The sequence below is a fragment of the Papio anubis genome, unplaced genomic scaffold (assembly GCF_008728515.1).
Source record: "Papio anubis isolate 15944 unplaced genomic scaffold, Panubis1.0 scaffold111, whole genome shotgun sequence".
Taxonomy (NCBI): Eukaryota; Metazoa; Chordata; class Mammalia; order Primates; family Cercopithecidae; genus Papio; species Papio anubis.
The window spans coordinates 38969-66466 of record NW_022160228.1 but is presented as its reverse complement, the minus strand read 5'-3'; the positions used below and the strand labels follow the sequence as shown (position 1 = coordinate 66466).

Genomic DNA, 27498 nt, shown 5'->3' with positions numbered 1-27498 from the left:
CTTCTGTCATCAAAGAAAACCTCTGCTGGAGAGGCAGGAGGACAGCCTGAGCCCAGGAGTTCGATACCTGCCTGGGCAATACAGTGAGATCCCATTCTCCACAAAAAGGAAAAAGAAGGAAAGAAAGAAAATCTCTGTGGGGTAAACAGAGCAGCTGTCCTGGGGGATGCTGGTAGTTGTTTGTTATCCCCACCCACCTCACTATCTCCCTGTTCTTCCCTTCAAGATAGGCTTAATTCTGATGACAGATCACTGATTTCATTTATGAAGTGGAGTAAATACTGCTTAAAGTATTCAAAGGTTTCACTGAATATGATCAGGATCAAGCTCTTTAAAAAAGTTAATCAGTTATTGGTTCAGAAATACTGCTGGTGGCTTTCAAGTAACAGATGTTTTATAAGAAAGAGAAAGAAATTCCAGACTAGTCTCTCTTGTGAAGACTGATGTAAAAACCTTCAATAATTTATCAGCTAACTGGAACTAGAAAAATATAAAAAGGATAGTATGTCATCACTGTCTTAGAACAGGACCCTTGTAAATTATACCTCAAAATAAGGGGGAGCAGACTCTGAGGCCAAGATTGTGTGCAGGATGTCGATCAGGAGGGAGCTTTGAGGCCAACAGGTATAAAGGAAGTGAAGGCAGCAGGACTGGGCAGGCCAGGTGGCATGGCTGTTAGCCCCGTGGGGAGCTCTGAGGATGAGCCACACTTTGACACGGTCCCACACTGGGGTGAGAGAGTTATGTCTCCATTGATTGTTACTGGAGGCAGCCACCTTGAAAGGGAGCATAAACTTGGGCAGGGTGGTTGTCTTCAGCTGGGCAGTGCTCAAATGGTAGACAGTGAAGGGCCAGCTGCTAGCAGGTCTTCCAGTGGCTGGGGCCATAGTCCTTTATTCCTGAATGGAGATTAGGAATAATCTGCACACAGTGGCAGCCAAGGCAAGGCCAAGTCAGATAGTAATGATACGATGAGCTGCTTTTAGTTTCAGGCACTTGATTACTTACATAGACAGGGAAAGGAAGTGGGTAAGCCAAAGTGCCAGGTTCCTGGGTCCTTCTCTCACACTGCAAAAAGGACAACACCTACTCAAAAGGGGCAGGATGACTGCAGCAGGAGTTGTGGGATACTTTGTTGCTGGTGAGCCAAGCCTAGACTGCAGCTAAGTGGTTTTGCATTCTGCAGGTCTATTCTGAGCTCTTCAGAATCTCATCAAAACCTTCACAGGAAAGACAGGGAGGCAAGAGGAGCTGGCCTCAGGGCAACTCCTCACAAGCCTCCCATCCTCTCTGTTCTGGGAGAATCACGAGGCATTTTGCCAAGAACTAGGTTATTAATAACTGTGGCTCAACCCCTGCCCGTACAGCATCTGGGCCAGGGTGGAACCGTCCTCTACAGCACCTGCCGTAACAACCAAGTGGAGCATGTTTCAGGCCTCTAAGGATAGTTTAACAGTAAGAAATTAAATATCATTCACAACATTAACAGAAAAAAGAGAAAAATTATATCATCTCAATAGATGCAGAAGAGGCATCCTGCAAAATTCAACACTCATTTAAAGCTTTTCTAGCAAACTACAAATAGAAAAGAATTTCCTTAATTTGACACTGAATATAGCAAGCATTATTCTTTTTTGTTTTTTTGTTTTGTTTTCTGAGAAGTCTTGCTCTGTTGCCCTGGCTGGAGTGCAGTGGTACGATCTTGGCTCACTGCAACCTCTACCTCCCAGGTTCAAGCTATTCTCCTGCCTCAGCCTCCTGAGTAGCTGGGACTACAGGCATGCACCACCACACCTGGCTAATTTTTTGTATTTTTAGTAGAGATGGAGTTTTAACATGTTGAGCAGGCTGGTCTTGAACTCCTGACCTCAGGTGATGTGCCCATCTGGTCCTCCCAAAGTGCTGGGATTATAGGTGTGAGCCATCATGCCCAGCCTGCAAGCATTATTCTTATTGGTGAAATAGTTAAAGTGTTCTCCCTGAGACTGGGAATGAAGCGAAGATGCTATCATTTCTATTCAACATTGGACTAGAGGTCCTAGCCAGTGCAATAAGGCAAGAGAAATAAATAAAAGGCACACAATCTCACTTATCCAAAATTATTTACCTGGAAACCCTAACTATCTGAAACAAAGCTGGTAACCTGGAAGACTAACGTTCTCTTATAAAGCAATCTAAAAAGGTTTTGGAGCAGCAAAGATGTCACAAAGCCTATGCTCTCCACACAGAGTCCCTTAAGCCCTCATCCGGAGGCTAAGTATAATCCTAAGAAATGGCTCCATTTATTTTCCAAGCCCACCTTGGAAAATGGTAACAGAGATTGGAAAACCAAACAAAACCAGTGTTAGCTACTAGCCTAAAAGGAAAGAACATGCATAAACCATAAAAGGCAGACGCAGCAGTTTAAAAAAACAGTGCTTATAAACCACGGACTAAAGGGGCAAACAGATCCATACCTCAGCAGTCCTGAGGGCGCTGCAGTACAGGACAATAACTGACACTTGTAATAATTACTTTGAGTCATCAGGAAAAGATAAGATTATGCTTATGACTCACTGCTTAAGAAGGCAGGAAATTATATTTTGTATTAAAAGTTTTTAATGTTTGATTTTAAAGAAGTTTGGGTTATTTACATGGAGAAATTTTATTGTTAGGAAATTATAGGTAATATCTGATTTCTTTTACAACCTACCCACCAAGGTTTTTCATGGCTTAAGCAGTACTTGGCCAGGAAACAGAAGTTCAATTTCACAAGTGTTTGGATTGAGCACCTGTGATACTTGAGTCACAATGACGGGCTCTGCTCCAGGCACTCAGTCCAGGGATTTTTTTTTTTTTTTTTTTTTTTTTTTGGAGTTGTTACTATTTAAAGGCAGCTGTGGCTTGGCCACGTGAGCATACTGGGCTGAAAATGCTGAGCAGGGTTTGTAATTTCTTCTAAGTTGAGTTGACCTTTTGATGAGTAGTATCGAAAGCATGCAAATATTCATTGCATTTGCTCTTCTATCTTCTTAGTTCACCGTAGGATGAGATGCTATTGATGTCACACCCAATTCCCCTTATCCCAGCCTGGAATGTGGCCTGCAGAAGGTTCTCTGTGTCTCTTCACCTGAAGCCCTTTCTTGGCTATGGAAGCATGTTCAGGCTAGGTCCAACAAGTAGTTAACATCTCAGGGGTAACCCTCATCTTGATAACTGAAGGCCTGGTGGATGCATTCCCAGCTTCCTCACTTCTCAGTGGGATTCAGTGCGGTGGTCCACAGTACTAATCTGCTCATTAACACACTTTTTATCTGCTTTCTTCCCTTTCCTGTTTCATGCCTCCGTACCCTCACCCCACTCTCTGGGATCACCTCCCCACTTCAACCAAGATCCATGCCTCAGGGATTTGCTTTTGGGGAAGCCGAAACAAAACATCTGGTGCCAGAAATGGCCCTAGAAAGTAGTCTCAGGATGAGACACTGGACTTGATGCTAGCCAGATGACAACAGGATTCCACTGCTGGTAGTAAGTGTAGTGGTGATAAGCCCTGTCACACTACTGGGTCAGTTACCTACACTCTCACCTGGGTATGGACTGGAATGAAAGAAGAGAAGACAGGCTCTGATTAGCCAATTATTACCTGAAGAGATGCCCTGACAACTAGAAAGCTCCCAGGTCTCTATTTAAAAGAACCCACATCTCCTATGTGCAGAAGCCAGAATGTACTGAGAATCCGGCCCATAATTGGATTACAATGGTGGTGCACATACAAAGGAGACCAAATTCACATGCCCAGAAAGTCTCCTTTGCTTAAGTCAGGGCCCTGATTGGGAAGGAGTGTGACTCTGAGATATGTGGGGCCCATTTGGGCAAATGCCCTCAACAACCTTGATACCCCAGATTCTTCTGAACCCTTGGGTCTAGCAGAAGTGGCTCACTCCCCTTTGCTAGAGGAGAGTAGCCTCCTATCACCTGGAAGCCATTCCAAGTCCTCTCTTGAAAGGAGACTGGCAAGATAACCTTGGTCTTCCTCAAGATCTGTCCCTACTTCCACTCCAATAAACAGGGCTGAATACCAACATGCCCTATGCAGAGAAATATTATCCTGCTTTGAGAAGAAATGGATTATTCCCCCAAAAGAACAGAACCTGGACTGGCAGAAACTGGAAGAACATGTATGGTTATGGATCTTGAGGATGCTGGCCTAGTGGGAAGTAGAAAAGAAGTTGGATAAGGAATAATTTATTGACATAGAGACAGGCTTCTGTGACTCAGGATTTGGCATGTAAGAACACATGGAGCCAGTCCTAATACACTGCTGCAATGGGCCTTGGTGCTTGAGGATGATGGTATGCCAAAAACGAGGTGGAGATTCCACAACTGCTTAACAAGAGTGCTGAGGAGGTGTCAGAAGGCTCAGAGGGATGACATGCTAGAATGGATATAAGGCAAGAGAGCCCACCCATGGGCAGGGGTATTCCCTTCACTGAAACAATGAAGACTGCACTGGTAAGGTGACATTAGCATTGTTGAGAAGCTCAGTGGTGGCTGTCTTCTGTTGGCTAGAATGGACAATAGACGATCCTGGCACGTAACTGGGCTTCCTATCATAGGAAGGATTCCAGAACAAAAAAACTAATGTCTGCACTCAGACATTAGAGGAATAAAATGAATACAGTAACCTAATGGGCCGCAAGGCCAGAACAACAACCAGGGAGCCAAGGACAAGTGGCTAAGAGATTATGGCGCTCCTAGAGGTGAGATGAATGGGCAGTCAATGAAGTTACTGTTACAAAATCAAGCCAACTAACCAAACAGCTGATGAGTAAAAGACTGATGTCAGCCACCACAGTGGAAAATCCTGATCTCTTATAGTTACCAGATCCAGTCAGTTCTCAGTTCCAGAGCCCATGGATTGAAGGAGAGGCTGGGTGTCCTGAGGAGGAGCCCTGGAGCACTATAGCAATCTTACACAATACACACTCTCTCAAATCTTTCCCAAAGAGCCCCATGGCCATTTCTCAGAGTAACTGTACACTGAGAAAGTAGAATATACACATCTTTCAAGAACTACTGAACACAGGGCCTGAGTGATATACCCAGAGGATCTAAAGCACCATCAGAGCCCTCATGTTAGAGTGGGACATATAGGATAGGCAATCTATAAAGTTCTGACCCAAGGCCATCTCAGGGTAGATCCAATAGGCCTGTGGGTCAATCCCCTGATCTCCCTTGCTTCTGAGAGGATAAATGGGATGAGTGTACTTAACTGAGAGACCCCAAAATTGGTTTCTTGACCTGAGGGATAAGAGCCATAATGGTAGAAAAGGCTTATTTAATGATCCAAAATGCTCTCTCCATCCCACCCCCTCCCCACTCCTGGTCAAAATCAGAGGCAACACCATATCCCAGGAGTATTGACAGTGGTCCCCACAATATCCCATTTAATGGCTCCTGCAAAGCAAAACAGAGCAAAACACAGATAGATGGTGGAAGATGACAGTGGACTAACAGAAACCAAGAACTGGCAGAAGTAGCTCCAATGGCAGCTGCTGTGCTGGATGTAGTATCCCTTCAAGTCAGCACTTGTATGAGGCTGGAGATCTGGTTAATGAATTCTTTTAAATCCCCTTCAGAAAAGAGAATCAAGAACAGGTTGAATTCACCTGGGTCAGATAACACAGTGTACATTCACAGTTTTGCTCCAGGAGCATATAAACCCTCCTGCTCTGTTACAGAACAGTCCAAAGAAGTCCTTGATCATCGTGACATTCTGCAGAACATCATCCTGGTCCAATACTTTGATGACAAAATGTTAGCTGGACTTGGTGAACAGGAATGAACTGGCAAATAATCTGAGTGTTCCTTATGACACATGCACCAGAGATAAGGAAGTAATTCCTACAAAAATTCAGAGGCCAGACGTCCAGCAATCTAGGGAATACTGGGACATCCTGCCAAGTCAAGAACCAGTTACTGCATTTTGTACCTTCTACTACTAAGAGAGGCAAGCACTAGGGAGTATTATCTGGATTCTGAAGTCAGCATGTACAACACTTAGGAATATTGCTCTGACCATTTCTTGGGTCACTCAGAAGGCTGCAAGTTTTGAGTACACAGTCAGGAGGGCTTTGTACCTCTCTATGATTCAGGCTGTAATGTAGGGGTACCTCTTAGTGATATGTGGGGTAACAATAAATGGGGCATTTCACAACTACAGCAGGACAGGGGCAAAATGATCAGACATCTAAGAAAGGAAAGTCTAGGTCATCTCATGAGGCCAGCCATGCTGACCAGCAAAAGTGCTGGTTGAGGGTGAGAGGAATCTAGAATAAGTAGAAGAGGGAGATAATAAATGTTAATTATGGCTTCAGGACCAATACGCAACACAGAGGACTACAGCCTGTCCCACTAACCTTTTAGTTGATGTTTTCCTTTTTGTATTCTTTGTTTTAAAAATATTGTGACCTGCCATTATCCTCGAGAGAAAGTGAACTTAACATGGGACACCAGGTGGTATAGTAGAGCGGGGTGGATGACTGGAGATGCTGGTGGTTACTTCAACATATCCCCTTCATTTATTACCAGAGGTTTTCTTTTTTTTTAAATTGAGATATAACTCACATATAAAACTTATCATTTTAAAGTATACGATTCAGTGATCTTTAGCACAGTCGCAAAGTTGTACATCTATTACCACTATCTAATTCCAGAACATTTCATCCCCTCAAAATGAAATGCAGGACCCATTAACAGTCACTCCCCATCTACTCCCGAGTTTGCAAGCAGACAGTTCCCATGCTTGGCTTCTGGAGTCTCTGCCTGAGAGCATTCTCTGGTTATGAGGGTGAACTTGGTCCACATCCAGGCAGGCTGGACATCGCAAGGAATTAATACCTCAGAATCGACCCTCAACCAGTGAGGGATGGAAAGTGGTGGATAATATTCCCAGCTACTTTGTCCTTCAGTGCAATAATTCAGAGATGTTTTCCATACCATGTCTCAGAGGGTCCCCAGCAGGATTGGGTCTCAGTTGTCCATGGTGGTGACTCTTTCGATCTGTCTCAGTTCCTCAGTCTTCTGCAGGATTTCCTGAAATCACTTCCCAAATAAACTACCTGCACCTAAATCCTTGGGAAAACCTACCTAAGATTCTTTTCAAGAAGACTATCATGAGGTCTTTGTCAAGCACCTTGCCGAAATTCTGACATACTATATACCTCTCATGCTTTTAAAAAGACAAATGAGGCCAGGCGTGGTGGCTCACACCTGTAATCCCAGCACTTTGGGAGGCTGAGGTGGGCAGATCACGAGGTCAGGAGATTGAGACCATCCTGGCTAACATGGTGAAACCCCGTCTCTACTAAAAATACAAAAAAATTAGCTGGGTGTGGTGGCGGGTGCCTGTAGTCCCAGCTACTTGGGTGGCTGAGGCAGGAGAATGGCTTGAACCCGGGAGGTGAAGCTTGTAGTGAGCCGAGATCACGCCACTGCACTCGAGCCTGGGCAACAGAGCAAGACTCTGTCTCAAAAAAAAAAAAAAAAAGACAAATTAGTTTAGTCTGCCATATGTGATTTTTTTTTTTTTGAGACAGGGTCTCACTCTGTCACCCAAGCCTGGAGTGTAGTGATGTGATCATATGCTGCCATGCCCAGCTAATTTTAAAATTTTTTGTAGAGATGGGGTCTTGCAATATTGGCCAGGCTGGTTTTGACCTACTGGCCTCAAGCAATCCCCCTGCCTGGAACTCCCAAAGCGCTGTAATTACAGTCATGAGACACTGCAACTGGCCCTGCCATACCTGATTTCTTACTAGGGAGATCCATGCTGGCTCCTGGTGGTTGTTTCTTTTCCAAGTGCTCATGAAAATCCATTTAATAAGCTATTAGTTAATTTGACAGTAAGCCCATTGCTATTTTACAAAACTATACAGGATTTTCCAAGTTCCATTTTGCTTTGTCTAACAGTGGTTTTTCAATCTGTAAAAGTTAAAGGATGTATTATAGGTAAAAAAGAGAGGAAGTTATACTTCATATAATGTAAGAGATTGACTACTCTTCATCAATTCATGTTCTACAATAAGCAATGACAGCGACACGCTTACTTGATGGAGGAGCTGATGACACAATGCAAAAGACACCACAGCCCCCTACAAAAGCCTCCAAATCAGTTGTCACCAACCCACTCACCTCTATTCTCTTCAAGACAGAGGTTATTACCTTTAAGTATAATATTTCCCCTTTTTCCTAAGCAGTTTTGAAAATGGTTTGGTCAAAATATTCTTGTCTAAATACTACTGTTTTGTCTAAATGTGAAATATCATTTTGCTGAAATAACTTTGCTTTCTGGAAGACTGGCTTACATGACCATTTACGTTTTGAATATCTAGTGGCAAAGCTTTGGAACACAGGCATTTACACATAAGCAGAGGGAAATCATTAATGCCAAATTTTTGCAACCAGTATATATCTAAAAGCACCAAGGGCTTAAAATTTAAGCATCTCTATAAATCTCTTTCAGTTAATCAGAATGGAAATAATTAACAGCAAAGGCTTTAGCAAATAAGATTACGCAGTCAAGGTAGGGCAGTATTTTTCTTATGCTGAGTTCTATAAGACATAAGCAAATGATCATTTAAACATTTATTTAATATAGGTTAAAAATGTAATACATAAAAGAGAAAAAATGAACACTAAAATGTCAAACAGAAGAAAACCCTTTACATTTTATTTTGGTCAACAAAAAGTCTGTGCATAACTCAGCAGCAGTCCTGAATTATATTAAACCAAAGCTGCATTGTGATGGCCACCAATGTACAGACTGCCTGTCTGGCTTAGCACATTAAAAGTCTAATCAAGGCTCAAACCAACATCCTTAGAAATTCCATATATATATATATATGAAAAAGGCTTTCTTTCTCAGTTAAATGGGATAAATCTTAAAGTTGGAAAACTATTAAAAACAATAAAAATTTAAAACTGTAATTTTGCTAAGGGTATAGAGTAAATAACAACAACAACAACAACAAAAATGACAAACCAGAAACACTAAAATGTGTTTGCATGTGAAAGAATCATCATGTTGATTTACATCAAAGAACATCATATTTGTTTATCTTAATGCTTGGCATAGTTAGGTTTTAAGGTTTTAAAAATATTTTTGAATTTATTATTAAACGATAGGAACATACTGTACAGAATATTTCAAAATTGCTATCAAGAAAATGAGTAAAAATTTTACCTAGCAATATAGATTTATCAACATACCTTTTTTCCTCACTGGTATCAAACTGACAAAGGTGTAGGGAGAAAGTAATTGAATGGTTTCTGAAGGACACACTAGCCCTTTAGCCAAGAGTTCTGCTTTTGAATTATATAGAACATCTTGGTCCACAGACAACGGAATGGATTTTTGGAGAGAGTGTCAATTTAGGGCTAAAGAAATACAGGGTGAGAATGAAGCCCTCAACAAAAGCTCCAAAAGGGCACAGACACTGGTAAATGACCTAAATATGGAGAGAGAGGTGAGGAGAAAATACATAGTAAATGCTGGCTTGTTATTGCATTTTCTTCTCTCCCTTCTCTGATCCATTCATCTTCTTAAGACTGCCTTCTGTGTCCTTTTGCAGGGAAATTATCTTACCCTTTAACATTTGTTTCTTCACTATTTTAACAAAAAGCCTATAAGAAAAATAATAAATTCAAGGGTATTACTAAAAGCCTGAATAAAAATAATAACAAGCCCTATGCTCCAATCAGTAAACTCGTTTCTTGGAATAAAATCTTCATTTGTGGAAGTGGAATGATGTCTCTTAGTAGACAGTGTTCATTTAGGGTGTGATACTCTTACTTTTAGAAGCAGGAAAAATTACTAAATATTAATATGTGAAAAGTAAGGACTTTCCTTCTGAAGGATTATTGCTTTATGGACTTGACTTTGTTTCTCCTTACAGTATGTCACTGCCTTACACAACTGTGGATATGATGCCCAGTTTCTAATGATTTGTCCAAAATCGTCTGAGAAAACCAGGCCAATACAAATACAGTAAAACCTCTTGAAAACACAATTAATTATTATAGATCCACATAAATAAAGTCCAATCTGAAGTCTGATAGGTGATTTTATGTTGACTATGTCTTTTAAAAAGTGTTCTTTTTTAACATAAAATGTAAAATAACATTCTGGAAACAAGTATAAATATTACATTTATTCTGAGTCCAGATACTTTCTGAACTGTAGAAGTGCAGGATGGACTTGACTTATCCATTAGTAATACAGACTCACGAAATGTTATGCTGCAAAAAACGCTGAATCTCCTCTGATAAATGGTCTTTAAGATGGACAGACTGAGGAAGTTAACTGAATGTTCATGTTCACTGCTGTAAATTTTCCTTATAATTGGTAAACGCTACCCATAATAGATAGAATTCACATTTTCAATGAATTCATAGTTTATCATCAAATAGAATAAATGAATTAAGATTTCATTTTTAAAAATAAAGAGACATATTTATTTGTAATAACTATCTTTTTTTTGGTAATAACTATCTTTAATAATGCTATTATTTATTTTTACCCATGGGGAATGCATAAGTACAAACACTGTTAGCTTCTTTAACATTTATTAAAAAGACAGACTCTTTATACTAATGCAGAAGGATAAGCCTCTTTCTTCCCACTCTAAAAATCTCTTCTTTGCTGTAAAGAATTCTCGGTGCATGCGAGCTAAGACTCTGGAGCACTCAGTAGAGAGGCATGTGGGATAACCAGACAGAATCACTAGGTTTTCTCTGTTTTCAATTAGCTGAAAATAGGAGCTCTAGTTCTAAATATTAGAAGTCTAAATATTAGAAAAATAAGGAGAGGGGATATGACAAAATGCTTCAAAATACATGCCTGAGGTGAGACTGCTTGTATGTTTGTGTGTGGCAGCTTCCAGATGAAATCTTCAGTTTTAATCTTCAGGTTCATATCTGGAGATATAAATTAAGAACACAATGTCAGGATACCTTTTGTTGTTGTTATTACCAAATAAGTTTACTTGAAGCAGTGGCACTATATTTCTCACTTCAAATTACTGCTATGATAGAAGTTGGACACATTCAACTTTGTTTTGATGGTGACTCAGAGGGGATTTTTACATCAAGTAGGAGGATAGGCCAGATCACTGCTAAGACTCCAAGTCTCTATATTTGGCATTTAGACCTGCGATAACTTCATATAATTACCTCAATCATCATATTGACAAGAATAGTTGATATGACTATATGAGTAAAGGTCTAGCAAATCTACTTCTCTAAGGACAAATCTCACCTTGAATTCCCTTTCTAGCTCTGCTCCCCTGGAACTCTGATAAAGGTAAATGTCAACTCAGTTTCCGGGCAAAACATCTGATGACCACATCTGGACCTGGAGGACTATGAATAACTATAAATACGTGGTAGGAGCCACCCCTTTAGGTTTCCCCCTGTGCGATAAGTTCTTTTAACTGGACATACCCTTAACTGGGCATCATGTGACTGCTACAAGAGATGCTAAGCCTATGTAGAACACGGACTTCTAAGCTGGCTATGACACCCATCTGCAAAAATCTCACTCTCTCCAACTTAAACTGTCACTTAGGGGAACAGTAAGACCAGTTCTTGGACTGCTTAGAGTATACCACTGAGGAGAAGAGAACTGCCTAATACTGCCCTGTGAGCTTGCTGTGTTTCCTGTCTGACATCCTGCTAAGTGGATCCATTGCCAAGAGGAGCTTACTGTAGGCCTGTGTGAGTCTAAAGGCCTAGATGAACCTAAAAAGAAGCCCTGGTGGGCATTATAGATAAGGTCAGGCTGGAGCTCCTCCAGTTTCCTTAAATGAAGGCTTCTGGACTAAATGATCCAGCAACTACCACCAGCTTGACTTCTCTGGAACAAGCTTAGATTTAACAGAGAACAAACATCAATCCAGAGAGAGAAATCCAAGGTGGGATCAGTGTGGCTTACTGTGCCAGTCTTTTCCTCAGATCTTTGATTTGGTCATTCTTCTTGGTAAGAATCTCTTTCATGTTTCGATAAGCTGCTGTTTGCTGAAATTTCTTTTCTAATTCCTGCTTAGTAAAAAATGTCAGCCCATTACTAAAAAAACAGTTAAGGAAAGAGATAACAAATGTGATAAAAATATGTGGTTTTTTTGGCTTGAATTTTACTAATATTTTGCTAATTTTCTAATTTCCTTAAAAGACACATTTATATAAAACTAAGACTATCCAAAGTTTAAAAATATATTCTTTCAAATGAGAAACCATAAAATAGTAACATTTTCCCAAGTACAGTGTTGGTAAATAACTCAAGGCCTGGATATGAGAAATCTATTTGAAACATTACACTAATTTTCCAGTAAAATAAGCACACTTTTTTCCCAAGTCCCAAAGTAGTGTATTTTAGCAAAAGGATTTTTAATTTAAATTTTAGTTCCCATATTCTTTTTTCCATTTTTTATATGAACAAGTTTTTATTTCTTTATAGAGAAATTGCTATGTTGGCTAGGCTGGTCTCAAATTCCTGGCCTCAAGCAATCCTCCCATCTTGGCCTCCCAAAGTGCTGGGATTACAGGCATATTCTTAAGAGTCTAATCCCCAAAGTGAAGAATCTAGCTCTCTACATATTTTATATAAATTATGACGAAAGTATACAAATCCTTAAAAAAAAAACCAGTCCCCCATCCCTCTGCAGGCTGTGGGAAGAAGGAGCAGAAGAGCAACACGGTTGGATGTAGGGCAGGATTCAAGCCACCTACAGAGGAGCATTTCACCACGCCATAGAGGGAGAGGAGATATCTTATTATCACAGATATTTTAGTACCAAAGATGGAAGAATATCAGTGCCTGGAAATGACTAATCTTTAGAACATATTGGCTAATATCTTGAGAAAAAATAATCTGAATTTGCAGCTGTCCAATGTTTACCTTAGTCACATGTATTCCTCTCTACTGTGTGCATCAGTTAATTGGACATTAACAGACAAATCCCTTAAACATGGTCTTCTGACCTTTTCAGCCATGTGCAGCTGCTCTTGAACCCTGAGTAGGTCGTGCTTGGCTGTCGCCAGATTCTCCTCCAGTGACTTCTGGTTTTCTGTCTTGTCATTAAGTGTCTTCTGAAACTCACTCTTTAAAGCAGCGACAGTGTTTTCCAAGTTACTCAAGTCTTGGGCCTTTATAAAATCCTATGAAAAATAAATGCATGCATGTAATTTCATGTTGATATTCTAAAAATAACTATTTTAGAATGGTGATTCAACATCAAAGGAGATGAAAAAAATGCTCTATGTTGTGTGTGCATGTCAGCCCCCCTTGCCAGCCTAGGTAAGTGCCAGCCCCTGCAGAGTCACCAGCAGGCCAGTCCACTGTCAGCCCCGGGTGTGTGGTGTCTTGCACACAGCTGACACTCAGTAGCCGCTGAATTCCAAATACATAAAATATGATGTGTGAACTGCTGGTATTTCAATCCAAGATGTGTGTACCAGGGTTGAGATGGCAAATAGGTTTCATTTTGAAAAGCCAAGTTTAAAAAAATCCTTAAAGAAGTCTGAATTCTAAAAAATGATAGAATATAATTTATACCAAAAACTTAATAGACATACGTTTTAGTCATTATTTACAAGGAAATAATATGAGAGCCCAATTACTGATTACATGATTTTCTAAATTTTTAAGATTTTAAGTTTTTTATATTAATATGTACATTTTTGCATACTTTTGACAACTACAGCATAAGACAAGCACTGGATCTTCTCTCTTCCCGGATCTTGTTTTTGACTGGGTAAGATTCACGACAGAAAAAACATTTGTATTGATAAGACAGTAAAATCATCTACAATTGGTTAATATGTGGATGAAGAAATACTTAGTACTTTCGGCCAGGAGCAGTAGCTCATGCCTGTAATTCCAATACTTTAGGAGGCCAAGGGAAGAGGACTGCTTGAGCCCAGGAAATTGAGACCAGCCTGTGCAACAAAGCAAGACCCCATCTCTACAAAAAATATAAAAAATTAGCTAGGCATGGTGGCACATGCCTGTGGTCCCAACCACTTGGGAGGCTGAGGTGGGAGGATCGCTTGAGCCTGTGAGGTCAAGGTTGTAGTGAGCCATGGTTGCACCACCACACTCCAGCCTGGGTGACAGAATAAGGCCCTATCTCCAAAAAAAAAAAAAGTACTTTCAACAAAAGAAAAAAAAACCCTTTCCTCATTTTCGAAACCTGGTCTTTGAAAAAAATATTTTATTTCATTGCAACCAATAAAAGCATGTATTCACTGGTTGTTCTTGTGTCCAAAATCTTATAGTAAAATTGGAGCAAGCCCCAAAAAGCTTTTAAACAAATTAATCATCCAAATGTGTTTGCAATTGTTTGACTTATGAGGAATTATAAAGCTGTTCTGGAACATTCGTGTTTTTATAAATCTATTGTCCTTGGCATATAATGGTTGAAAATCATTAGCTATATAAGAAGTATCCTCCTATTTTAAAAATATCTACAGATAAAATGGTTCAATGTCTGAGATTTGCTTCAAAAAAACATGGCAGGTGGGAAGAAGAAAGAGGTACAAATGAAACCAGACTGGCCATGCATTGGTAACCGCTAAATAGAATGATGAGTGCATGGGGGTTCACGATACTATTCTCTCTACTTTTGCGTATGTTTGAAATTTTTCAGAGAAAAGATTAGCAAAAGCCCAGTGAAGCAGATTTTGAGATTGTTTACCAGACATTTGCAATGACAGTATGACCACTAGAAAAGCCAGTGCTGCACGGAATATTTACCCAAATGGTCATGCTCATAGGAAATCATACTGTAGCATGCACACTCAACAGAAAGGCCACAGGAGACACTGTACATACAATGACTTCCCGCAGGCAGAGTGACATTCAGTCATTACATTCAGACAAGCGTGAAGAACTACAACACTGGATTTCATTGTACTCTATATTGCCGGTGGGTACAGATGCATCTGCAGATTCATAATCATTTTGTCACATTCATCAAAGGCAAACTTAAGTAATGTTCAGTATAATAAAACCCAAATATAAACCAATTAAAAACTTTTCTTCATTTCCTTTCCCCTCCACTGTAATTGGATGTCAACGTGAAAGGGGAAAACTTAAAAAAAGAATAAAAAAAGAATATCATGCAGGCCAAGAAAATTGCAGGAAATGGCGAGGACATCTTGCATGCCAGGGAAACTGTAGATGTGTGAGCTATGTACTGTCCCCTCTGCCCTGGAGGATACAGAGGGAAGGCCACTGGTTCTCGCCAGGCCTTTCGGGGGCAAGGATGTCAACACAGGAAAATAGAGGCATTTGTCTCAGGGAGTGGCAAGGGGTGGGGTACAGTGAGCAGTAACTAAGACTTAATTTTAAGTTTATAACTTCATTCTACTTAGAAAATGTGAAAAAGATAGCTAAAACTTGTTTCACCTTTTGATTTCCTTGATCAAGCTGTAAATCTTGCAGTGCTTTTTCTAGTTTTGACTTTTCATCCAGTGCACTTGTAGCCTATAGTGAAGTTTAAACAAAACACTTTCAGTATTTAGTCTGTAGGCAGTTCAATAATTGTGTCAAAACATTTCTCAGTTACCTGTATTTCAATGGTCTTCAACCTTGACTTCAATTTCTCATTCTCTTCTTGAAGTCTTAAAATTTCCTTGTGAGTAAATTCAAGTTTTATTATATCAACCAAAATATTTTAATATTTGAAATTATTACTTGTTTCACTTAAAAATCTAATTTTAAAATTTAATTTAAATTACATAATAGCTCAAAAATGCACTACTGATATTTTGGTAATATCCCAATTTCATCCAGCCTATCAGCCTCAGTATCTGTGAGTCAGCTTTGGCTCTAAGACATCTAGTTTCTTTTCTTTCAGTTTCTCAGACACATCTTTCCTCTTTTAGTCCTCTGTTTTCAAGTCTTTTCCAAAGACCCCCTTCCCTGCTATCTCTCTCCCAGTTGGTCCTGCAAATCTTGGGTCTATTCTCTGCCTACACTGCACACTGTTGACCCTTATCCTGAGAACTCCATCATTTCAATACCATGCTCAAGCCCACAGATGCTTCTGACTGAGTTGAGGCCAACACCTTTGCTCTTATACAGCTCAAACATTTGAATCACCTGTGTTATTTTTCACTAGGCTCCAACAAACACATCAGCCCAGACAGCACTGCGCTCTGTTCCAAGTCATGCTGCCTCCTACCTGACCACTGCCTGTTCTGTTCTCCTGCCCAACACACTCATTTCCCCTTCCTCTACAATTTAATTGGTCTTCACCCTTCAAGGCCCAGCTTAGGTATTCCCTTAGCCAAGAGTCTGTTCTCACCTACTCTCATCCGCATACAACTGAATCTTCTCTGCTACCCAGTGTGACACCTGTAGCACACAGGAGAGGATTCTCTGGTCTCTATTTCTAGAACATCGGTTCTACCTTCCCAATAAAACTATTACATTTTTGGCCAGGCGCAGTGGCTCATGCCTGTAATCCCAGCACTTTGGGAGGCTGAGGCAGGCGGATCACGAGGTCAGGAGATTGAGACCATCCTGGCTAACACGGTGAAACCCCATCTCTACTAAAATACAAAAAATTAGCCAGGCATGGTGGCGGGTGCTACTTGGAGGCTGAGGCAGAAGAATGGCGTGAACCTGGGAGGCAGAGCTTGCAGCGAGCCTAGATTGTACCACTGCACTCCAGCCTGGGTGACGGAATAAGACTCTTGCAAAAAAAAAAAAAAAAAAAAAAAAATTACATTTTTGAGGGCAAGGGAGCATGTATTACACTGCTTTTTATCTCCAATAACATCTAGCATAATGTTGAGAATACAAGGGTCATGCAAAATAGCTGAAATCTGAAATGCTTCAAAATCAGAAACTTTCTGAGTGCTGACATGATACTCAAACAAAATGCTCATTGGAGCATTTCAGATTTCAGATTTTTGGATTTGGGATGCTCAACTAGGGTCTGTATAATGCAAATATTAAAAAATCTGAAATCCAAAACACTTCTGGTCCCAAGGATAAGGGATACTCAACCTGTGCTGATAATTTTGTTTGTTTGTTTGTTTGAGATGGAGTCTCACTCTATCGCCCAGGCTGGAGTGCAGTGGTGTGATCTCAGCTCACTGCAACCTCTGCCACCTGGGTTCAAGTAATTCTCCTGCCTCAGCCTCCCAAGTAGCTGTGGCTACAGGCGCATACCACCACAGCCGGCTAATTGATAAATAATTTTTAGAAACTTAAAAACCCTTCTCCTTGTTACCGTAGATCACAAACTTTAAATGTCCATCAATAAACGCTGTCCAAAATTTCATGCTCTTCACTTTACCTTGAAAAGGTGTGATCAGGAGCTACTTCAGGCTCTCTAGAAGGTTAAGTATGCCCTCTTCTGGCCCATGGGGTACCATCAAGTAAAACTACTGTAATGGACTATTTATCCTCAGAGGACCTGAATCAAACCTTCCACTTCTGTTTCTCTACCCTAGGCAATGAGAGGACAGAATTAGAGGCTTTCCATTTCTCCAGATAATAACATTACCTTGTTTAGGAGTTCTGCTGTTCCACCTTCATTAAGTGGAGCAAGTTTTGGCTTTGTGATATCTAAGATGGGCTGAAACAAAATAAAGAAACCAAACTGAAATCACCACAGAATAAAGCATGTATAATCACTGAACACTTGCACTTTGCAAGTGGAAAATACTATATATAAACATACCCACTGGGATGTCAGTTCCATAGGTGTGGAGATTTTTGTTGGTTTCATCCTTTGTTATTCCCAGTGCCTAGGATATGTCTGTCCTACAGTGCCCAACACATGTTAGAGATAAAAATAAAACCTATCTTCCCTGTATCTTTTAAAAAATATAGATAGAAGGAAAATGAGGGAAGAAAGGAGGAAAGGAAGGAGCTCAAAGCCAGATCTGATATAGAGCCTAGCATCTAGGAACTAGAATTTTAACTTGTGGGAGTTGAAACAGTGATTTCTACATGAACCTTAGACTCTGTGAAAAACAATAATATTGATGAAGATCTAGGCAAGTATACTACAGATAAACAATAACTTGGCACAAACAATACAGTAGTTTAGTAATATGTATCAAAAATAAAATAATTCATGCCCTCTGATCCAGAAATTTCTTAGCCAGAAATATGACCCAAAGGAATAACAGGAAAGTGTTTTGCATGTGTATGTACATAGATTCATCTCAGCGTATTTACCCAACAATGGAGTATTTACGGTGTGTCTGTGAAATGAATGGTAAACGGTCACTCTAATTAATGAGAAGGATTAGAAAGAGAAGTAGATAACTACTAGTATTGTCTCCCTTTGTCAGACGAGTAAAATGAAGCTCAGCTACCTCAGATAACCTGCTCAAGGTAACACAGCCAGGAAGTCAGAGCCACGATGTGTAACCGGGTGTGGCTGACCCTAGATAGAGCCTGTGCTCTGCATCTTCTGAGTAGAGTATTTATAAGTGGGATTGAGACTGAACTCAGGGATTACGTGTATGTGTAGGCCATCACAGACAAGAGCAGTTTTTCATAGTTACTTCCAAAACATTTTTTCTTTTGCCTGAAAATATGAGAGACAATTTTTGAATTTTACTCTTGAATTGAATGCTTTTCCTTAAGAGTTCTCAGTTTTGATCTCTGAATTCTTTGAGTGACTTGAGGATTTTAAATACTGGCTATTAAGATACGGATTTAGAATGACCAAAAAGTTACCTTTTTGTTTGAAGACGTAATCTCTGCTTTTTCAAATTCTGCAACTTGTTCTAATAATTCTCTTGAAGATGAAAGCAAAGATAAAAATTATTCATTTAAAATAGTTTTATACCACACACAAGAAGAGTAAAATCACTGGTACCAACCCATTACATGCCAGAGAGAACAGAGCAAGGTGGACCAAACTTCACCATATCAAAAATGTTAGTTGCAAATGGTTGAGAACCTAAACCGCATGGACTCAAATGTAATCATCCACAGCACCTGGCACTTTGCACCTACTAGGTATGCAATATCTACTGCTAGAAATAAACTACAATGTTAATACAAATATGAGGGAAATTTATAGTCAACTTTGTATTCTTGAGGTGCTATGAGGAGATTGTTTTATTACATAATATGTATTGTTAGTTAGTAGGTGTTCAAAAAACACAAACTGATTCTTAATAAAGTAGCCTCAGAAAAATGAAAATAGTCCATAGTAACTACTGAAAAAGAGTATCACAAATTCCTAGGAAAGACAGATAGTGGAGCTGTGCCATCTGAAGATTTGCAAAGGCCAGTGAGAAGTGACTACACACAAGCTTAAAGCGTTAACAGCAGTCAGCTTCTAAGCTTCCTAAAGCGCCCCCTTCTCAGAGTTTTCTCACCAGTCACCTACTGACAGTGGCAGAAGTTCAGTGATTTTCCTCCCCTGCTCACAGGTTGTCCTCAGCATTTTTCAGCACTCTGCATGTGAACTGATGTGCTGTGACTGTGCTTAGAGTAGTTCACGGGGCTTGGTGGTCAGTCCTTCCTGATTTCTGGCATGCCTTTTCTTAAAATGAGTTTCAACTTCACCAGTTTTACCATATTTTTTGAATTTGAGCTCTTGATGTCCATATTATAAGCTTTTTTTGTATTTTATATTTCTTATTTTAAAGTTAATAAATGTATACTTTTAAATTCAATTATTTAGAAAACTTCCAATGCTACTGGATTGAATTGATGGTATTTATTGTATTTGAACTGACTTTTCAACTGCCTCATAATCTTTACTTCTTAGTTGACCAATCTATAAAGACAGATGGTAATACTGACCAAGCTAATAAAAATGCAGTAAAAAATAATTAATGATAGCCTGAAAAGCAATTTCATAAATCTCAATGGCCTTTGTAATACCTAGGAACAGTAGAAACAAAGAACTTTTAAAAGGGCGCTTAGTGGTACCCAAGAGATCACTCAGTGACTCAATGCTTTGCTGTTACCCTACCCAAATTTTCTCACACACCAGCCCCAAGAAAATATGCAGCAAAGATATTCACTAACTTTTAAGATCATGCTTGGGCCACTACTGTCACAGTTGCAAGTTCAACTTTTATTACCGGTTTTCAAGTTCAGAGATGTCTGTCTGTAGCTTAAGATACCACTTCTCAGCTTGTGCAAACAGCTGTCGCAGAAGTAACACATTGGTATAGGCAGTGTTGATGAGCTCAGATTCCACCTCGCTATGAACCACAGCTTGCAATCCATTGAGAACTTCAGAGACTTCATCTATGGTGAAGGTCTCCTCCACCAGCCTGAAAAACAACCATGATCCAAAACTTATGGATAAACAACAAAAAAAATCTACAAAATACAACAAAATTAAGAAACCCAAATTCATGCAATCTAAGAAATTCAAAGATTACAGTGAAAATCTCTCTGGGAACTATCTTCTTTATTAATAAACATTGAAAATAATTTAAACTCAATTAATTTTTGACATCTATTCAAATGATTAAATTGTGCACATCATTTAATACAAGTAAATGCTCAAACACATTCCCCAAACCATCATCTACTTTTTTCTTTAACTTTTTAGTATTAAATGTCTTATTTCAAACTCCACTGAAATCAGTCTTATTACATTTAATAATTTCAAAAGTAACCTGGAAGGCATAGTCTTATTTCTTTCTAATATTTCTCTAGCATTTTAGTAACTGTATGAACTATTCACAGGTTAGTAAATGTCTATGGGAAATAAATGGTAATTATATATTGCTCCTCTTTGCATTCTTGAGACCCAAAATAATAATAATAATAATAATAATAATAATAATAATAATAATAAAAAACTAGCTTATCTTAAAGTTCCACTGAACACTCCACAAAAATGAGTATCATCATCAACAACAGCATTAGAAATCTACTCTAAGGGCAAGGCATGGTGGCTCACACCTATAATCCCAGCACTTTGGGAAGCAGAGGCAGGTGGATCACTTGAGGTCAGGAGTTCGAGACCAACGTGGCCAACACAGCAAAAACTCTTCTCTACTAAAAATACAAAAAATTACCTGGGTATGGTGGTACGTGCCTATAATCTTAGCTACTTGGGAGGCTGAGGCAGGAGAACTGCTTGAAACCAGAAGGTGGAGGTTGCAGTGAGCCGACATTGTGCCACCGCACTCCAGCCTGGGCGACAGAGCGAGACTCCGTCTCAAAAAAAAACCAAAAAACAACTACTCTCACATAGAGAATGCTTGGGTTGGAAGAGAACTTTGGTGCCATCTTCCACAATCCCCTAACTTTACAGATAGGAACACAGGTTTCAAGAGTGGAGGTGACTTGCCTATGGTCACATTGGTGGTGATAAACCCCACAATCATCTTCAACAATGGTGCTGGGCAAAGGATTCATGCCCAACAGCTGAATCCTTGAAAAAGCTTCCGTGTGTGCCTTCTAGTTTCAATGACAGTATCACAGTAACACAGTCCTCTCCTCTCCCTACCTCTACCCTCCAAAGTCCCTTCTCCCTCAGACTCTCAGCAGATGAAGGGCAACTACCCCAACCTCAGCTTTATTTTCTTCCTACTTCCAAAAAGACATCATCAAGCAAGACCCAGTTACACTAAAGCATTATCAGAGTTAAACTTAATAGTATTTGTTTTATAATTCTTTAATGTTTCATCTAGCCAGCAGAATTTAGTCCTTCTCAAAAAACCAGAACATTTTTTTACAAAAATCTTTATTAAAATATTAATAATCTTTCTATATTCTTTAATAGAACATATGTTCTTGCCAATTAAATTGTTGCTTTCATCTGCTGGGGGTTAGGAAACCAGATTATCAGATGAGTTTAATGGGCTGAATGGTCTAAGGCTGATGGCCTCTAATACTGACACATTCATGGTTTTCTGGCAGCTGGAGCTCACTTGGAGGTCTTTTTCACTTATGTCTGACATGACATTCATCTCTTGCTAAAAATCAACTATGGTCCAACCATTATTATCTCATGCTAGAAATCAACTAACAATTTTGGTACTAGTCAGCATTATGATTTCCTGCTGTTTTCCTCTCTCTTAATTATTCAGTATGAAACACAGACGTGTTTTCTCACTAATTTCCATGTCTTAGAGCTCTAACTATTTAATTAATAACTCAAGTAATTAAAGTTCTGGAATCTTTAATACAACCAGCCAATCATTAATCCACAAACCCTTGGCAACTTCCTGACTACCCTTCTGAAGCTCTGGAATCCTGTAATTATCACATGCATTTCTGATAATAGATTCATTGCTTCCACCACGATACGACTTCTTTTGTTTCCTGTATCCATGAGGCTTAGTATAGCTGCTGTTAGCAAATAATTGATCATGATGAAACCCAGAAATTGACTGACATCTGCTATGGCACCCCCATACTGGCTACCAGAAAGAATCCATGTTCCTATTTGGTTTGCTTAGAGTCCTCCTCTGATACCTGCTCTCCTTGAGGTCTTGGAAGCAGGAATCTACAGTTTTGAGTCTCAAGCCTCTCTTTGAACGAGCAAAACGCATATAATTAATAACTTCATTTTGATGGTGCTCATTTAGGCCCAACTCTGCCTGAAAAAGAAAGAGGTAATTTAATTGTTAGTCTTGAAGAACTGATCAAAGAGCCAAAAATGAAAATGCATAAGACATTCTGTGGTCGAGACTGCTAGATCTCCATCAAATTCTATTCTTCTCTTTTTCCTGGCTGCATGGCTGCCCAGCTAGATGACACTTCTTTGCCCTCCTTGCAATTAAGTCACTGCTGGCTACTTCTCAGCAATGAATGTTGTGGTCTAGTTCCAAAGACCTGGCCTTAAGATATGGGGTATACGTCTGCCACTCCCTGTTTCTCTGAAACCTGGAAGAGGTGGTGACTTGACTGAATCATGCAGACAACATTAATGCCCTAGAGGCTGGGGGAGCCACGAGATGAAAGGGACCCACATCTCTACCTCATGGAGAGACACTGACCCTGTCACTGAACTGAGATGAGCAGTAAGATGGCTGTTAAGTGAGAGAGAAATAAACTTCTGTATTCTTCAAGCCACTTAACCTTACAGCAAAAAATAGCAACTCTGTTATAGCAGCTTAACCCTTACCCCATTAAATACAGCTTTAACAAGTATATTTGATTTGGAAAGAACCACTAATTGGTCTGTACTTTAAACCAGATGACAGCTTGACAGATATTTAAGAGGCAAGCCCAAGGAGGTAGGGCTAGCACCCAAAGAATAGAGCAGGTCAGCAGTCAGCTAAGAGCAAGGCATCGGCCATGTTAGTTGGATTTGCAATTAAGCAGCTGATGAGCTTTACAAAGCAGTTTAGGTGGCATAAGTCTTTAAGGTCTGGAGGATAGAATGGAGACAGCAAGAGTTGAAGGGAAGCGAAAGAGAAATCTGTAAGGTAACCAAGTGCAACAGGTTACAGTCGCATATGCACCTGAGTTGTGACTAACAAGACAGATTTCTATTACGCACTAAAAGTAATTGACTACCTACATTAGAGACAATATTATCCCTGATAGTCACACATCAATATGGGCAAGAATATCCCACAATTTAGAAATATCACAAAACAATGTCACAATTTGCTAAAAACAAAGCACAAATACAGATTCTTAATCATTATTGTCTATAGTATAAATTTACACTCTTTACTCCTCAAAACCTCCCAAACTCTTTCTCTTACCCTGTTTCCCAGGATTCTACTAAATGAACACTCGACTTTAGCCACACTAGTCTGTTCATCAGTCCTGAAACATGACTTAAAATTTCCTGCCTTGACTTCCACTCATGTTACTCTGATCCTAAAGTATCTCTCTCCATTCCTATTCGAGAATCTGAATCCTACCCAGTGGTGTGATGGTAAGTATTTAACAGCAGGTTTTCTAGGTAGGGGGGGCCTGATTTGTAGCATTGCTGATTTCCATGGCATAAATACTTCCATCATGGCTGATTTCAAGCCACTAATATAATGTCACTGAATGAAGAGGTGAGAAGAAATGCATAAAATTGGCTCTCAGCAGTCAGTACACACATGCTCCACCACATCATTGAATTCCTACCCACCCTTCACGGCCTAACCTGTTTCACCTACTCTGTGCCACCTCCCAATATGCCCTCAGTAACTCTATAGATATGCCTTCCTCTAAAAGCTAGTATATATAATCTCTGCTACTTCTTTGGTACGGTCATAGGCTGATTACTACCTTGTATTATTGATTATCTTTTTTTTTTCAGGTTTTGCTCCTCCAAGTAGATTGTAAACTCTATGAGGGCATGAATCATTTTTTATAACGCACAACACCTAGCATAGTGCCTTGTGCCAGCAGGTGGCCAGTTCCTGTCTGTTCATTCCTTTCCCTCCTTTCAAGGAAAGTTAAGACTGTCCTAGGCTCAAGAAGGAAAAATTACTCAAATTGAGAAGGGTAAATGACAGAAAACTTCCTTTAAAATGGATTGGAATGAAGAAAGGGGGTAAAAGTGGACAGCTGAGTTCAAAAGGAAAAATAGCATCAGCCTAGGAAACGGCTATTCACAAACCTTTACTTCCACACATATATGTATCTATGTCAAACCATTAGAGAGGAAATGCAATAGGTAGATGTGTGGTATAACAGGCAAAGCACTGGATTAGAAACCAGGTTTAGTTCTAGCTATGCAACTATCTACCTTGGTAACAGTCTGTTACCAAGTCACTTAACCCCAATGACATTAGTTTTACTATCTGCTAAATGAGAGGTAGATATGATGATCAGTCCTAAAATGGTTAGAAACAATGGGAGGTATCCAAGTGGGGAAGTCAGAATTTGTTTGAATTTTGTTGTAGAAATATTCTGTTAAAATAATAATAAAAAGAGCTGAAAACATATAGCAAGAAATACTGCCAGAGGATTGCCAAGCTAGTGTCTTGAAATTGTACCATAAATTGTGTATGTGTGTTTAGGCGGAAGGAGATAGAAGAGGAGTGGGTAAAGTACCAGAAATGGTTCCCTGTTCTTAACTATGCCCACAAATCCATATACAATTTAAGAGAAGTACAAGGAGGAAACTGTAATGATAAAAATGAGCATACTTTAATAATACGTATCAGATACTGAATGCTTAATATTTTCGCAGGTACTGCGCTATTTATTTTATACGCATTATCTTATCATATTAACAGCCTTGTGTAGTTATTATCTGCAATTTACTAATGAAGAACCTGAGCCTGATTCCAAAGCCTCAGTTGTTAATTGATGGAAAGGGATGACAGAAGATAGAACAGGAAGAGATATCAATTTTTTTGTGATTTGTTTTCAACGTATTCTCTTGATATTTTAGGGAAATCAAGAGAATGAGTGGAGAGGGTCTAAACTCAAGAAGGGGAGGGAACAATCCGTTTAGTTCACAGGAGTCTTCTCAGCTCCCAGACAGCGCTTGGAACACGCTGTCTAAACAGAAATTTTGGTTGCTGAGGTATTTCAGTAGCCATTTCAGGTGGTGCTCTCAACCCTGGTTTCATCCGTTTTCCTGAACACTTCAGTGCTGTGCACTGTTCTGAGTATGACTGGTATTTAAGATGGCATGCTTATTCGCTAGAGGGATTAATGGTCTTTTTTGAGCAAGCCAAAACAAAGGAAATGTCACCCAAATTCCTCAGCTGTAAAATAGGGTTCTGGGATTCTTAAAGTCACATCCACATCAGAAAGTTGGATTTCAATCACACAGAAAGCTGGATTCGTTCTCCCTGCTCCTCTGGTTAACATGCGTGTGTGTGTGTGCGTGTGTAAACTTGGAGCTTCTTGAAATTGAGAACTCTGAGCTTGTGTTAACGTGTGTGTGTATAAACTTGGAGCTTCTTGAAATTGAGTGAGAACCCTGCGTATGTGTTAATGTGTGTGTGTGCGTAAACCTGGAGGTTCTTGAAATTGAGTGAGAACCCTGCCCCGCACCTTAGGCCGGCAGCAGTTTCCTCTAGTTCTCTTCACCTGCCACCTAAGACTTGACTTGGCTCCGCCCCGCCCCCAGGCAAGCGAGAGAAACGAAGCGACGCGGCTGGGCTGCTGGGAAAAGGCTTCACCCAGGATTACCCCAGAAGGGCTTGGGCTGCGGTTAACCGAACCTCTCGCGCCCGGTGCAGCCTCCCTTTCTCAGGGAGGCTGAGGAGCGGCCAGACCCAACTAGGCCACGTAATCATTCCGGGCCCACCCGCTCAGTGTCTCCAGTCCCGGCCGCGCTCTCTCCTGGGCGCGGTGCGGCTCGAGGGCCGGCTACTCACCATGGCGGCAGGCGGCAGGCGGCAGGCGGCAGCCTAAAGGAACGGGAGTGGCCAGGCGGTGGCCCGCCAAGTCTGGGAGAGCCGAGGATAGCTGGACCACAGAAGACGGGGAGGGAGGGTAGGTTGTTTAGAAGCCTCTGGTTGCTAACGGAAACCGAGGCACGTGGACTGCAATTATGCATTTTCATTGGTCCTGAGGATCACGCGACAGGAAGTATTGCGTAACCGGTTGACTGCCACGTGCGCATTGGCTTCCAGGGCCGGAAGTCCCACCTTTTTGTGCCACGTTCACCTTTGGGAGCTGAGTGCCGTTGCAGAAGGTAACCGGAGGGCTGTGCTTCCTGGAGCTGCCTGGGGCCGCCACCGCGCTTGCGTGCTTCGGGGCATCGGCTTGTGGATTGTTGGGAAGTTCTCATCCAAAACTTCCTGTGGCCTAGGCGACCCCAAGGGTGCAATGGACATCCCAGACCTTTCAGTGGTCTCATACGGCGCGGCTCAGACATATTTTTTTTCAGGAGTTCCTACGTGAGCATCAGGGTGGCTGAGACAGGCCAACAACACCAACGCCTGCAGATTCTCAAGTACAGCTTCAAACGACCCCTCCCTACGACTCCGCCCGTTATTATTACTGTTGTCGTTGTTGTTATTATCTTCTCTTATATTTCTAGTTAAAAGCCTCTAGCAACCTTTTCCCATTAAAAAAAAAAAAAATGCAAAAAGCATGGGTTTTCTCCAAGAGCAGTGAATTTCAAAAGGTTCCATATGCCTGGAACCACTATGGAAGCTTGTTGAGCAAATTCCCGGGCCTCATCTCCAGAAATTCTGATTCACAAGTCTAACTTGGGTCCTTGGGATCTGTGGTTTTTAACCAATGTTCCAGGAGTGATCACAGATCAGGACCACTCTTAGAAACGCTGGCTTGGAAGGACAAGAGTAGGATGAGATCTCTTATTGCAAATACCAGGAACTCAGAGTCCTTCACTCAGATGATCCAGAGGTGATGTGCAGGCATTTGCCCACAGAAGGATCTCAAGCCTTGGGTCAAGAACAGTAAGCAAGGTTCTCCTGTGTGTCACCTGGAGCACTCCAAGGCATGGAAGGATGGCCTGGAGGCAGTGGCGTGGGTATGCCCAACTTCACCTTTGGCTAGGCTCCCTATCCTTGGCACTGCAATGGCATTTGGGCAGAATCCCTGTCTTCTTGCAAGATTCCTAAGGGCAGATT

The 27498-nt window shown here is 40.5% G+C and overlaps 1 protein-coding gene across 7 annotated transcripts; it reads right to left on the bottom strand.

Annotated features, from left to right (window-relative positions):
* Positions 1-7656: 7656 nt before the first annotated feature.
* Positions 7657-26458, bottom strand: LOC116268543 (leucine zipper transcription factor-like protein 1). Of its 7 annotated transcripts, none has more exons than XR_004181147.1 (11): positions 26275-26458; positions 22463-22587; positions 20107-20301; positions 18743-18803; positions 17556-17627; positions 15606-15671; positions 15446-15523; positions 13018-13194; positions 11972-12075; positions 10880-10956; positions 7657-7962 (listed from the first exon to the last, which is right to left on the bottom strand). XR_004181147.1 is itself a non-coding variant. In XM_003894547.5 (10 exons), the coding sequence occupies exons 1-10, from the start codon at positions 26275-26277 to the stop codon at positions 10938-10940; spliced, it is 900 nt and encodes a 299-aa protein (XP_003894596.1). In that variant the 5' UTR covers positions 26278-26458; the 3' UTR covers positions 8613-10937. The 7 variants fall into 7 exon arrangements, 2 of the variants coding, with proteins under 2 accessions (XP_003894596.1, XP_031517085.1); XR_004181146.1 differs by lacking the exon at positions 7657-7962 and adding an exon at positions 8613-9663; XR_004181145.1 differs by lacking the exon at positions 7657-7962 and adding an exon at positions 11297-11400 and having other exon boundaries at positions 10512-10956.
* Between the last annotated feature and the right edge of the window lie 1040 nt (positions 26459-27498).